At 39.5% G+C, this 13,704-nt stretch overlaps 1 protein-coding gene across 28 annotated transcripts in view; it reads left to right on the forward strand.

The window, feature by feature from the left end:
* The window catches only part of LOC127365014 (collagen alpha-3(VI) chain), a 125,268-nt gene that overhangs the window by 13,432 nt on the left and 98,132 nt on the right, over positions 1 to 13,704 (forward strand). For all 28 annotated transcript variants that reach the window (XM_051402649.1, XM_051402653.1, XM_051402650.1 and 25 more), the window contains 3 exons: positions 1,199 to 1,792; positions 2,049 to 2,669; positions 2,775 to 3,362. In XM_051402649.1, coding sequence (XP_051258609.1) covers positions 1,199 to 1,792; positions 2,049 to 2,669; positions 2,775 to 3,362 — 1,803 coding nt within the window. The remainder of the gene's footprint in view (positions 1 to 1,198; positions 1,793 to 2,048; positions 2,670 to 2,774; positions 3,363 to 13,704) is intronic.

A 13,704-nucleotide genomic window follows, 5' to 3' on the forward strand; every position in this document is an offset into this window, starting at 1 on the left:
TTTCAGAACCTAGTTTATTAAATAGCATATTTTAAGCAGTGATAGGACATCATCTTAGCTACTGCAAACAATGGAAAATAGTATCACAAATTTTTATTAAAAAACACATGATAAGGGAATATCTCTAACCTACTCCATTGTGCCATTTTTACAATTGGAATTTAAGCTGCATTAGGCTCATTTTAATACCTATAAAGCAAAAATGACAGGGTTATACTTGTACTCGTATGTTGATGACATTCTGTCACACATTTACCTTGACCACACATAAAAAATATCTGGGTCTGTTTGCCATGACAAATATCTGACCTCTAAACAGCCACTGGTTAGTGCTAGAGTAGCCTACAGCTGGTTGGTATGAGCTTGGGTGACTGGACATGATGCCCACAGTTTTTTATGGGGAATCTGACTTACAATACAGACTTCAGACCCAAGTCAGTGATCTGAAAAAGTGCACAGAATGGTTTGTGCCCATATCACATCATATATTCCCAAACATATTACTTGACAACGTAAAGTATTTCGTACAAATTCCTGTATTCAAGTAAATTATTTGTGTGATTCCAAAATGGGTGGCTTTTTGTGTTGTCAAACTTAAAACAAAAGAAAGTTCCAACAAATACAGAACAAATACATTGTAATGTACATGGCCTAACTATAGACCTAAGTTCAATAAGTTAATAAAGTTAAATTAAATTATAAATAAAATTGTTTTATGAACTAAATGAATGACCAATAAAAAGAAATGACTATCATGAAGACTATCATTGTATTCATATTGTAAGCTTAATTGATACCTTAAAGGGTAGCATATAGTGTGTCCATATACAACTATTAAAACATTAAAAATAGTCCAATTGTATTTGTATTGCGCCAAATCATAACAAATGCTATCTCAGGACACCTTTAAAATAGAGCAGGTATAGACCGTACTTCTTATAAAAGTATTTACAGAGACCTAACAATTCCTACCATGAGCGAGCACTTGGCAACAGTGGCAAGGAAAATCTTCCTTTTAAGAGGCAGAAACCTCAAGGAGACCCCCAGCTCTAGGCGTTCCTTTTTTTTATAGTATGTCAACAGTAGTTAACACATATTCCAAACAGCTTAATATAAATATAAACCTTTTTTTTGCCTTTAGTACTTATAAATTTCTAAAAATTATATTTTATTCTCATGTTTTTTCTTTTCTTTTCAGTCTTGACAGTTGGAAAACGAGACGTGATTTTCCTAATCGACAATACGATGGGTCCAAATGTCGTCAATGCCATACGCGAATTCATCAGGCGGTTCGTCGACTCCATGCCAATTGGTCCAGACGGAGTTCAAGTCGGTGTCGCCCAGTTCAGCAATGTCCCTCGACTAGAGATAGATCTCAACTCTTATGGAACCAGGGAAGAATTAATTGCTGCTTTGGGTGGGATCAAACCAAGAGCCGCTCAGCCAATCAACCTTGGAGCAGCTTTGGACTTTGTGCGGACGAATATGCTGCTAGCTGAGAAAGGCAGTCGAATTCAGCAGGGGGTACCCCAACTTGTACTCTTGATGACCGGTAAAAAGTCCAGCGACAGTGTTGAAGAACCTGCTAAGGCCCTCCAGCGAATGGGCGTACTAGCTCTAGCTGCAGGCTTCAAGTCTGCAGATGAAGAAGAAATGAAGCAGATTGCCTTCACTGAGAGTGTGGTGTACATGGTGAGGGACATACGCGGACTGAGAAGCCGACGAGACGAAATGGTTAATGCACTCTCCACACTGGCTGGGGTGGTGGTGACTGAAGGACCCACCGAGCCTGGTAAGTGTAAGGTCATTCAGTACATTTAATGATTAATTCAATTAATTTTCAGATCTTTGAAATGGAAATATATAGATGAGTGATAAATTGAAAGAAAACCTTGAATAAATAACAAATGCAGATGCGTGCATGCAGAGTCTACCACCTTGACTTTCAGCTTGCAGTGAGGGGGTACTTGTCTGCAAGTGCCCAAAACAGTGAATCAACTTCATAGCATGTGTAGATAAACATTTTTATGTTTTGGTGTTTTTCTTAGGGGTGGACGTAACCACAGTGCACACTCAAAGAGTGGTCAGAGACATTGTCTTCCTTGTGGATGGCTCAAACTACATTGGCAGCAGTAACTTACCCTATGTGAGAGACTTCATCATCAACGTGGTCAACCAGCTGGATGTACGTCCTGACAGGGTCCAGATTGGTCTCATGCAGTTTGCCGAACGTCCAAGAGTTGAATTTTATCTGAACAGCCAAAACAACAGGCAAGATGTTGTGAATAAAGTCTCTCAACTCAGGCTAACTGGAGGCTCAGTTTTGAATACAGGAGCTGCCATGAATCAAGCCCTCACCATGTTCCAGCCATCAACTGGCTCACGCAGGAAGCAGGGAGTACAGCAGGTATTGGTTCTGATCACAGGTGGACCAGCCCAGGATGAGGTTAAAAGCATAGCTGATAAATTGGCTCTGTCTGGTGTTTTGACCTTCACGGTCAGTTCTGGCCAAGCAGATGACGCCTTACTGAGGACAGTTGCCTTTGTTCCAGACTTGGCTTACCATGAAACAAGTTTCTCTAATCTACCAGCTATGGCTGAGCTAATCATGCCAAAGTTGATAACAGTGGTTGGTGATACAGATGTGACAACCTTCCCTGAGGAAACTGGTGAGTGTAGTATTTCGCTGTTTTCCCTAATGAAAAGAATGTGATGTAATTAAAAGTTTGCCTGGTAATAATAATAATAATTGTTATTTTTTGTCCCCCCCCCAGTTGTTGGAGGTGAAAGGGATGTTGCCTTCCTCATTGATGGCACAGATAATGTTCGAGCAGATTTTGGCTACATCCGGGATTTTATCATTAAAGTAATTGAACCACTTGACATTGGGACTGACAAGGTACGAATTTCAGTGGTTCAACACAGCGAGAGGGCTACTCCAAATTTCTACCTTAACACTTACCAAACCAAAGATGAGGTGCTAAGAGCTGTCAACGGAATGACACTGGCTGGTGGACGTAGTCTAAACACAGGATCTGCTCTAAGATTCATGAAGGACACCATCTTGTCTGAAAGGTATGGTAGCCGGGCTGCGCAAAATGTCCCTCAGTTTCTGATTGTGTTGGCTGGAAGCAGGTCCAGGGATAACGTGAAGGAATCTGCTGGTGCACTGAAAACAGAGGGAGTCGTACCATTTGGCGTCGGTGTCAAGGATGCAGACCCAAGGCAGATTGAGGCCATTTCACACAACCCTTCCTTTGCCTTCAATGTGAAAGAATTCAGTGAACTTAGCACCATACCCCAAAGACTCAATAACTACGTGAGCCTTCCAAAGGAGGAGCTGACCCTAGTCCTACAACAAGGTAGGAAAAATCTCTTTTGTTATTGGCGTGTTGAACTTGCTTTAAGAAAATCGTTTCTACTGATGTTACTGATGAATCTTATTTGTTGTGTCTTAGTACAAAGCAATGAAGTAAAAAGAGATATTGTGTTTCTACTGGATGGCTCTGATAACACAAGAAATGGATTCCCAGAGATAAAACTCTTTGTAAAGAGCATAGTGGAGAGCCTCTCTGTCGGAGAGAGCCAAGACAGAGTGTCTGTGGTTCAGTTTGCTGATAACCCTGAAGTCAACTTTGATCTGAATTCTCACAAGACAAAGAATGGCATTGTAAATGCCATAGATAATTTAAGGCACAAGGGTGGGAGGCGCCTTAATATCGGGAGAGCCCTCCAGTTTGTGAGGCACAATGTCTTTACTTCCTCAACGGGCAGTAGAAGACTAGAAGGAGTGCCCCAGATTTTAATTCTTCTAAGTACAAAACCATCCACTGATAATGTGAGAAGTCCAGCTTTTGCTCTTAAAGAGCATGAAATTGTATCTGTGGGGGTTGGAGTGGGAGATGCCAAGCTTTCAGAGTTGGAAATGATTGCCTTCAAACCTGGTTTCACGTACAAAGTCACTGATTTCTCCAAGTTGCCTTCAATCCAATCACAACTTGTTGGTACACTGAACATAAACAAAGACAATGAGGAAACCATGACTGGAATCTCTGATTTAGTAGGTAAGAATTCCACATTTAAATACAGGCCTAACATTGGAATACATTACATTATTTTTCCTCAAAAAAGCTTTTTCTCTCAAGACTAACATCATTTCCTAGAGTCTAATGATTGATGAAAAGGTAATTAATGATTATGAAATGTTTTGGCACATTTCTGTTGCATGAAACTGATGATTACCCTTGCAAGGAAATTATTTCTGTTGAAAAACCAACTGTTCTGTATTTCTTAAGCTTTCAAGAACATAGCCCTCTTTTACGCCTCTTATAAATTTTCCACTTTCTAATGTTGAAGAGGAGTCGACAAATTCTTTCATACATCTTTTTGATAAAAGATGGTTCTTTAGCAGTTCGGCTTGGAATAAAACTTTCAGAGCAATAGCACATCTTTCTTTCTTTGCTCAGTTTATTCCTCTGAACTTTATCATGCTGATGAATATGCATGAGGGTAGAAAAGACTTGAGTTGACAATTCGTGAATTCTCTTTCTATCTATCCATGTATCACCTAGTTGACACAGGGAGCAACAAGAGGGACATAGTGTTTCTCCTTGACGGGTCAGATGACTCCAGAAATGGACTACCAGCTATTCGAGAGTTCATCAGAAGAATGGCAGAAGAGCTGGACATCGATGAAGATAAAGTTCGAGTGGCTGTTGTACAGTATAGTGATGACACCAAAGTTTACTTCAACCTAAAAACTCATAGATCCAAAAAGGCTATCATCTATGCTGTAAGAAGTCTTCGCCATAAAGGAGGAAGACCACGGAACACTGGAGCTGCTCTGCAGTTTGTGCGAGACCATGTTTTCACTGCTTCATCTGGGAGTAGACGCCGGGAGGGAGTGCCTCAGATTCTGTTTTTACTGACTGGTGGCAAATCCAATGATGATGTTTCAGAAGCTGCGTCAAACCTAAAACAAATTGGTGTTCTGTCTTTCGCCATTGGAATGAAAAACACTGAACAGGAGGAACTTAAAAAAATTGCCTTCTCCTCCCGATTTCTTTTCAACCTTCCTGTCTTTGGTGAACTTTTGTCTGTTCAGCCAGGGATAGCTGCATTTGTCCAGACGGAAATACAAACTGTAGGTAAGAAGTGTGTCTATTAGTAGGTGAGACTCAAACTGAGACTCCCCCGCTTATATTTTAGTATTTGGTCTACTGTAGTTTGAATTGCAATGAAACTGTATCATCTTCTGAAGAATGTCAGTCGATCAGTTTCATGTTTCTCAAACTGTCTCCACTGTCTAGAGGCAACTTCGTGGTTGTGCTGTCTCTTGTTTGGCTCTGGCTTCCTTTGGCACCCTGGAGAGCCTTTTCTTGACAGCTCCACATCAGCAAATGTCCTTTCTTTCTGTTCTTAAGCTCTTCCTTGAGCCAATGATAATCACATCATTGACCAAATATTTAGGGTAAAAGAATATTGAAATCTTTTCTTAACAGGTTTTCTCCATCTTTCATTTGTGAAAGAGGAATATTCTCCTTATCTTGTAGTTACTTTCAAGTTTCTCAATAATTTCTTCATCTACAAGTTTTTTTTAATGTTCTGGCATCTAACACATTTATTGCTGTAATTTGTTTAAAATTCCATTTCCAGCTCCTATTGTTTTACCAACCATCTAATGTGTGATGATTGCAACATAACATATTGTATGTACTTATATGTATGATTCTTAAACAAGGTTTTCCTATTTTTTTCTAGTTGAATTAGAGTCCCCTCAAAGAGACATAGTGTTTCTATTGGATGGGTCAGATGATACACGGAGTGGTTTTCCAGCAATGAAAGATTTTGTCCAAAGAGTGGTAGACTCATTCGATGTTGGTGAGAACAAAGACCGTGTTTCTGTGGTCCAGTATAGCAGAGATCCACAGACACATTTCAGTTTGAACACCTACAAAGAAAAAACAGATGTTCTCGCTGCTGTCGAGCAATTAAACCATAAAGGGGGGACACCACTCAACACTGGGGCCGCTCTTGACTATGTGAGGAATAATGCTTTTTCTGATTCCTCTGGGAGTCGGCATCAAGATGGTGTCCCTCAGATACTGATTCTGCTGAGTGGGGGAAGATCTCAAGATGATGTTACAAGTGCTGCTGCAGCTCTAAAACAAGACAAAGTTGTTCCATTCTGTGTGGGTACAAGAAATGCAGACATACTCGAGCACCAAATGATTGCACATAACCCCTCCTACGCTTTCTCTGTGCTTCGGTTTGATGATATGGGGAGCATCCATCAACAACTTGTGTCATTTGTGAAAAGGGTGCCTCGACAACAGCCAAAACTAAAACCACAGAATGGTCTAGGTAAGGCTATCTATCTATCTATCTATCTATCTATCTATCTATCTATCTATCTATCTATCTATCTTGTTTCATTATTATATAAGTTATATAACTCTAACTGAGCAAAATCCATGTCTGTCAAAGTTTCTGCAGATCAAACTGAATCAATTCAGCGTGACGTAGTATTTTTACTGGATTCCTCGGATGAAATGCAAAATGATTTTAAAGCAATGCTTGGCTTTGTTGAGAGAATGGTGGAAAAACTCAATGTGGATGAGAACAAAGATCGCGTTTCAGTGGTGCAGTACAGCAGAGAGCCATCTGTTGATTTTTTTCTAAACACATTTAAGACCCAGCAGGATGTTGCTCGCAATGTGGGAATTCTGACACATAAAGGAGGCAGACCCCTCAATACTGGTGCAGCCCTCCAGTACGTCAAAGATAATGTTTTTGCAGTCTCTTCTGGAAGTAGGCACCAAAAGGGTGTCCCTCAGATTTTGGTTCTATTAACTGGCGGGCGGTCCAGTGATGATGTCAGAAATGCTGTACAAAGCTTGAAAGGAATTGGTGTGATGGTATTTGTGGTGGGAACAAAGAATGCAGATACCCTTGAGATTCAGTCTATGTCACAGAAAGCCAGTCATGCTTTCTTTGCAGCAGACTTCAGTGATCTGTCAGACATTGAACAACAAGTATTTTCTGCCATCACAAAGGGTGAAACCCCTGCTATCAAACAAGAATCATATGGTAAGACTGTAATGACTGTAATAACTTAATGTTGTACAAAGCATGTGGAACTTCATGAATTGTCAGATTAATGAATGAATTAATCTGAAAGAGACTGAACATTCGCAGGAATTACACAAATTACACAATAATCCAACTAATTTGCTTAAATGCTTGTGTGATTACAGATACCAATAGAAGAGATATTGTTTTTCTACTTGATGGTTCTGATGATTCACAGCAAAGATTCACAGATATTAAAGACTTTGTACAGAGAATAGTGACAGACCTAAACATTGGTGCAAACAAAGATCATGTAGCTGTGGTCCAGTACAGCAACACAGCAGAGGTTAATTTTAACCTGAGCCGGTACTCAACAGAGAATGATGTTTTTGATGCTATTAGAGGCCTAAGTCACAAAGGAGGTTATCCTCACAACATTGGAGCGGCTCTCCAGTATGTGAGGGAACATGTATTTACTTCTGACTCAGGAAGTAGACTCCTTGAGGGAGTTCCACAGATACTCATACTACTGAGTGGTGGAAGATCTGGAGATGACATAAGAACACCGGTCAGAATGCTGAAAGAGATTGGTGTCATTTCAATTGCCATCGGAACAACTGATGCTGACACCATAGAGCTGCAGACAATATCACATGAACCCAGTTATGCACTCTCAATTACTGATTATGAGGAACTTCCTACTGCAAAGCAGGATGTTTTTTCATTGTTAAGAGAGGCTTCCCATCATGTAGAGCAAACCACTCCCACAAAGGATTTAGGTAAGATGTATGAATGAATGGATCAAAATAAACTGAGATGATTTGTATTTAGGCCAATGACTGAATCTTAGGGGACTGTCACTGTGGCTGCTGTACCTGAAAATCACTTTGCCTTTGTTTCTACATGTTTTGTCTTTGTTGCAGATTCTAAGAAACAAGATGTAGTATTTCTTATTGATGGATCATATGACTCAGGAAATGGCTTTGAAGACATACGACGCTTTGTTGAAAAAATTGTTGGAAGTTTAAATATAGGTGAGAACAGAGACCAAGTGGCTGTTGTTCAATACAGCCGTGATGCCACAGTCAATTTCTACTTGAATTCCTATTCATCCAAGAATGATTTGCTCAATTCCATTGGAACAATGAGGCATAAGTTGGGAAGACCCCTCAACATTGGCAAAGCACTTGAGTTTGTCAGAGAAAATGTCTTTGCTGCTACAGTTGGAGGCAGACGTGCAGAAACAGTCCCTCAATATCTGTATGTATTTAGCGGTGGGAGATCAGGAGATGATGTCAGAGGACCAGCACAGTCCCTCAAAGAAAATGGAATAAAGACTTTTAGTATTGGCACAAGGAATGCTGATACATTGGAAATGCAAACCATCTCTTTCACACCAGCACATTATTTTTATGTCACAAACTTTAATAATCTGCAAAGCATACATCCATCTGTGGAAGCCACATTGAGAGGTGCTCAAGAAACAACTGAGTTTCCAACTGTTATTGGTAAGAAGTAGAAGTAGCATTATTTGTATTTTAACATGCTAGAGATGTCTACTACATGGACATAAAAGTGGTATGATTACATATGGGTATGTTACTGTAAAAAAGTCTCTTTTTAGAAATGTCTCTTTTTTAAATTCATTTTTATCCATTTCAGACACTTCCACAGTTTCAGAATTAAAACTCCAGAGTGCCGATATTGTTTTTCTCATTGATGGATCTGATGGTATGAGAGCAAGTGAAAGACAAATTTTGGATTTTGTCAGAGAGTTTGTCAAACAAACAGAAATTGGGCCAGACAAAGTACAAGTTGCTTTGACTCAGTACAGCACAGAGCCCATGACTGATTTTCTCCTGAACACATACTCAGTGAAAGATGATGTCTTGAGTCATTTGGGCAATTTGAAACTGAGAGGAGGTTTCACTTTGAACACCGGTGGAGCCCTTGACTATGTGAAAAACAATGTGTTCAATGCTTCATCTGGTAGCAGAGCCCAGCAAGGAGTCCCACAGATACTAATTCTCTTAAGTGGAAGAAAGTCGGAAGATGATGTCTTAGGTGCAGTGGATGGACTGAGAAAAGCTGGAATTGTCCTTTACAGCATTGGAGTGAATAATGCAGATAGTTTGGAGATGGAGCAATTAGCACACAGTCCTAGTGCCAAGTATTTTATCAAGGATATTTCTGACTTTCCTCTTGTGAGAGAACAGTTACTATTAGGCATTGCATCTCACAAAGACACTGTAAGCCCTGGTGTAGGTGAGTGAAAACAAGTATTAATTAATTAATTATAATTCATTTATATTAATAAATACAGATCAAATTAATGGATACATCTAATAATATCTATCTATATATATTGAAACCATGTACAATTCACACATTTCAGTTTCACCAACAGTAATCAGATTTCTGTTGAATTGGTAACTAACACAATTTACATGACTGTGGACTTTTCTAGGTTCAAGCTCCACTACGAGCAGAGATATTGTCTTTCTCATTGATGGATCGGATGATGTCAGGAGTAGATTCTCTGCTATACGTGAATTTGTTGCAAAAATGGTTGACAGCTTTGACCTGGATCAAGGAAAAGATAAAGTTGCTGTTGTACAATATAGCAACAATGCTGAACTCAATTTCAATCTGAATACTTACAACACAAAAGTGGATGTTCTTAAGCATGTCGCAAGTTTAAAACCAAAAGGTGGAAGGCCTCAATATATTGGAGCAGCACTGCAGTTTGTGAGGGATAATGTCTTTGTTTCAACTGCTGGAGGACAACATCATGAAGGTTCCAAGCAGATACTTGTCATGTTGGCTGGTGGAAGATCTAGAGATTCTCCACGAGGCCCAGCAAGCATGCTCAAGGCTGCAGGGGTTGTTATATTTGCCATTGGATCAAGAATGTCAAATCCAGCTGAGATGCAACTCATTTCATCTGACCCAAATTATGCTTACTCAGTCCCAGACTTTGTTAATCTCCCTCGTATTCAACAAAATCTGATGAGTCATGTTACTCAAATGGGAGTTGAGGAGGGAACTAAAACAGGTAAGAATTTAGATTGTTAGAAATATTGAAATAAATCAACTTTTGCTGTGAATATAGTATAAATAATTATTGTGATAATATATATGATATCATTTTTCATTAACAGAGCAAAGTGATGAAAAAGGAAGAGACATAGTTTTTCTTTTGGATGGATCTGATAATACCAGAAATGGATTTTCAGCCATTCAAGATTTCCTGTATAAAGTAATAGAAAGACTTAACATCGGGCCAAATAAAGACAGAGCTGCTGTGATTCAGTTCAGCAATGTGGCACGAGCCAATTTCTTTTTGAATTCATTCATGAGGAAAGAAGATGTCCTAACAGCTGTCAGAAGGCTTTCACACAAAGGTGGAAGACCTCTCAAAACGGGCGCTGCTCTAAAGTATGTTAAAGAAAATGTATTCACAGCTGCCTCAGGAAGCAGATACACTTCCAATGTGCCACAAGTTCTTGTTGTTTTAAGTAGTGGACCATCAAGTGACAGTGTGGATTTGCCTGTTGCTTCTTTAAAAGAAAGCAATGTCACAATATTAACAATTGGAACGAAAAACTCTGACCACAAAGAAATGGAGAGGATATCACGTGCACCAAGTTACACTTTATCAGTTTCTGAAATGGCTGAACTTCCAAGTATACAAGAACAAGTTGTTGCTGCAATTGCAGAGGAAAATTTGAAAAAGGAAATTTCAAAAACAGGAGTGATCGGTAAGAATAATTGCACACATACTGTATATTGTATGATTCAGTTTATACTCAAATGCCCAGCTTTTCCTAATATGGGAATTCCTAACTTCTAAATTCTGTAAGGGGAAGCAGGATCAATACATACACTATAAATACTGAATATTTATTAGACTTTTCTTTGACTCTTATTGTTATTACTTTTATTATTACTTTTATAAGTTGGAGCAAACATTACTCCTTGCCTGACAAATGTACAGAGGCGGTATTTGTTGTGCCATTACCCCAGAATATCACCTGGCGTGGTTTTATAGCATTGCAAGACATTGACAGGAAGTGACAGAGCCAAATTGTGTTGCAGACGTGACGTCATAAAGCTGTGCCTGGTGGAATTTTAGGGTTATAGTACATAACAGTCTAAAGGAGGTTCATATTGTATGAACTCAACAGCTATCTGATTCTTTTGGAAACACTGGCACAGTGCTAAGGTGTTATAATGGTGGCAGGAAAAAGGAAAAGAGTATACAGTATGGTATAGTGTACCATTAAAAAAGATATGTATTTTGTTTCTGATTCATTACTTAATTGAAAAATTTAAAGAATTGTAAACAGTAATTATAATTGCAACTATAAAATATGAGACACAGTTATCCTAAATAGGCCAAACAATATATTTTCATATGCTGCCTTAAAATAGCGTAAAAAGTTCTTAGTAAATATTTTAACATCTATCACTGCACCTTTTTTATTTATTAAGTTTAGGTGGGATAGCCATACTTAGCAGGAAATATTTCTACTCAGTTAACCTGGCCGATAGGAACTTTCCCCTGATCTCTGATTCGGCTGTTGTTTGAATTAATTATTATACATGTGTTTACTGTGTTTCACATTGCCCTTAAAGTGTTTAAGAAAAGAAAATGATAAAAGGAAAAGTAGAAGAAATGCAAATTGTTGGAGACATTCATTAAAGATAATTATAAAAGTTAAATTGGTTTCATTTGTTCTTGGTGGTAGATTTGAGTTAAGAAAAGAATACCTTTAAACCTATGGGCTCTAATTTTTTAATATAATGCTGGGGATATACTTGCCACTGATTTCTGTTGTCTATAAAGAACAGAAAATATGAGGATGGTCATTTCCGTGAAATAGAAACCAAAAGTCATTGATTAATTCTTTTGTGTCATTTTGTATATAAAAAGATATAATTGTCAGTGAAATATGAAAATTTGTCAGGGAAGTGGAAAGCATTGTAACAACGCAAATGAGGTAAATTACATTGTTCTAATAAGTGATTTTTGTGAATTTATTTTCACATTTAAATCCCAAATACGTACACAACGCAAATTGAAATGTATAAAAGCGTATGTTAGGGTATCTGCCTGCAATAGTAAAGTAAGGTGTAAACATGGAGGCTAGCTTTTATCATCTGACTTTCACATGGGAAAAGTTTTGATACATAAACCAAAATATGTCTGAATTTCTGTGTTCCCTAGTGGAGAGAAAAGCACCAGGAAAGGATGTTGTGTTCTTGTTGGATGGATCTGATAGTACTAGAAGTGGATTCCCAGCTATGCGAGACTTTGTCCAAAGAGTAATAGAGACACTCAGTGTGGATGACAACAAAGACCGTGTCTCAGTGGTTCAGTACAGCAGAGATCCAGCTGTCCAGTTCTATCTGAACACGTACACCACAAAAGCCGAGATCCTCGACACTGTCAGAGGTTTGAGGCACAAAGGCGGAAGGCCCCTCAACACTGGAGCAGCCCTCCAGTACCTGGGGGATAATGTCTTCACGGCCTCTGCCGGAAGCAGGCGCCCGGAAGGAGTTCCACAGGTCCTAATATTGCTAAGTGGTGGAAGGTCTTTTGACAGTGTTGATGCACCAGCCTCTGCTCTCAAACAGCTGGGTGTCTTGATCTTTGCAATTGGAACCAGGAGTGCTGATAGCAGACAACTGCAGGAGATATCAAACGATCCCAGTTATGCTCTCTCTGTGTCTGAATTCACCGACCTTCCCAGTGTCCAACAGCAACTTCAGTCCTCCGTGGAGGCTGTGGTTATTGACGCCTCCGCAGAATCACCAACAGTCACTGGTATGTTAACAAGCACAGCCTCTTGCTGGCCTGAAAGGCTACCTGACTTGTTTAACCTAGATTGAGAGAAAAGAAAAGAATTAAGTTTGATACGTGTTTAGCTCCACATGAGTATTTAAAGATAGTTGGTGGTCTGCATAGCTACTCTTTACAATTAAAGAAGTCAGTGCTAGGTTCTTTCAAAAAGAAAAACAGAAATAAATCGTCCACCGCTTGATGACTAGTCCAGTAGCGCAGTCTTTGAAAAGGTGTTTATTTTTTTGTCTTCCTGTCTTTTCTCAGTTGACACTGCCAAAAAGATATCGTGTTCCTTCTGGATGGTTCTGATTCCACAAGGTATGGCTTCCCCGCCATGCGTGAGTTTGTTGAGAGAGTTGTGGAGAAACTCAATGTGGGACAAAACAAAGACCGTGTCTCTGTGGTCCAGTACAGCAGAGATGCAGAGGTCAATTTCTATCTGAACACGTACACCACAAGAGAGGATGTTTTGGATTCGGTCAGAGGGCTGAAACACAGAGGAGGCAGACCCCTCAACACCGGGGCAGCCCTCCAATACGTCAGGGACAACGTCTTTACAAACTCCTCCGGGAGTAGACGCCTGCAAGGTGTTCCACAGATGTTGATCCTGCTAAATGGCGGAAGGTCTTTTGACAATGTAGATACCCCAGCCTCTGCTCTCAAACAGCAGGGCGTCGTTGTGATTGGCATTGGAACAAGGGGCTCTGACAAGAGTGAACTGCAGAAGATATCATATGACCCTAGTTACGCTCTATCGGTAACTGAGTTCACTGACCTCCCCAGTG

The sequence above is a fragment of the Dicentrarchus labrax genome, unplaced genomic scaffold (assembly GCF_905237075.1).
Source record: "Dicentrarchus labrax unplaced genomic scaffold, dlabrax2021, whole genome shotgun sequence".
Lineage (NCBI taxonomy): Eukaryota > Metazoa > Chordata > Actinopteri > Moronidae > Dicentrarchus > Dicentrarchus labrax.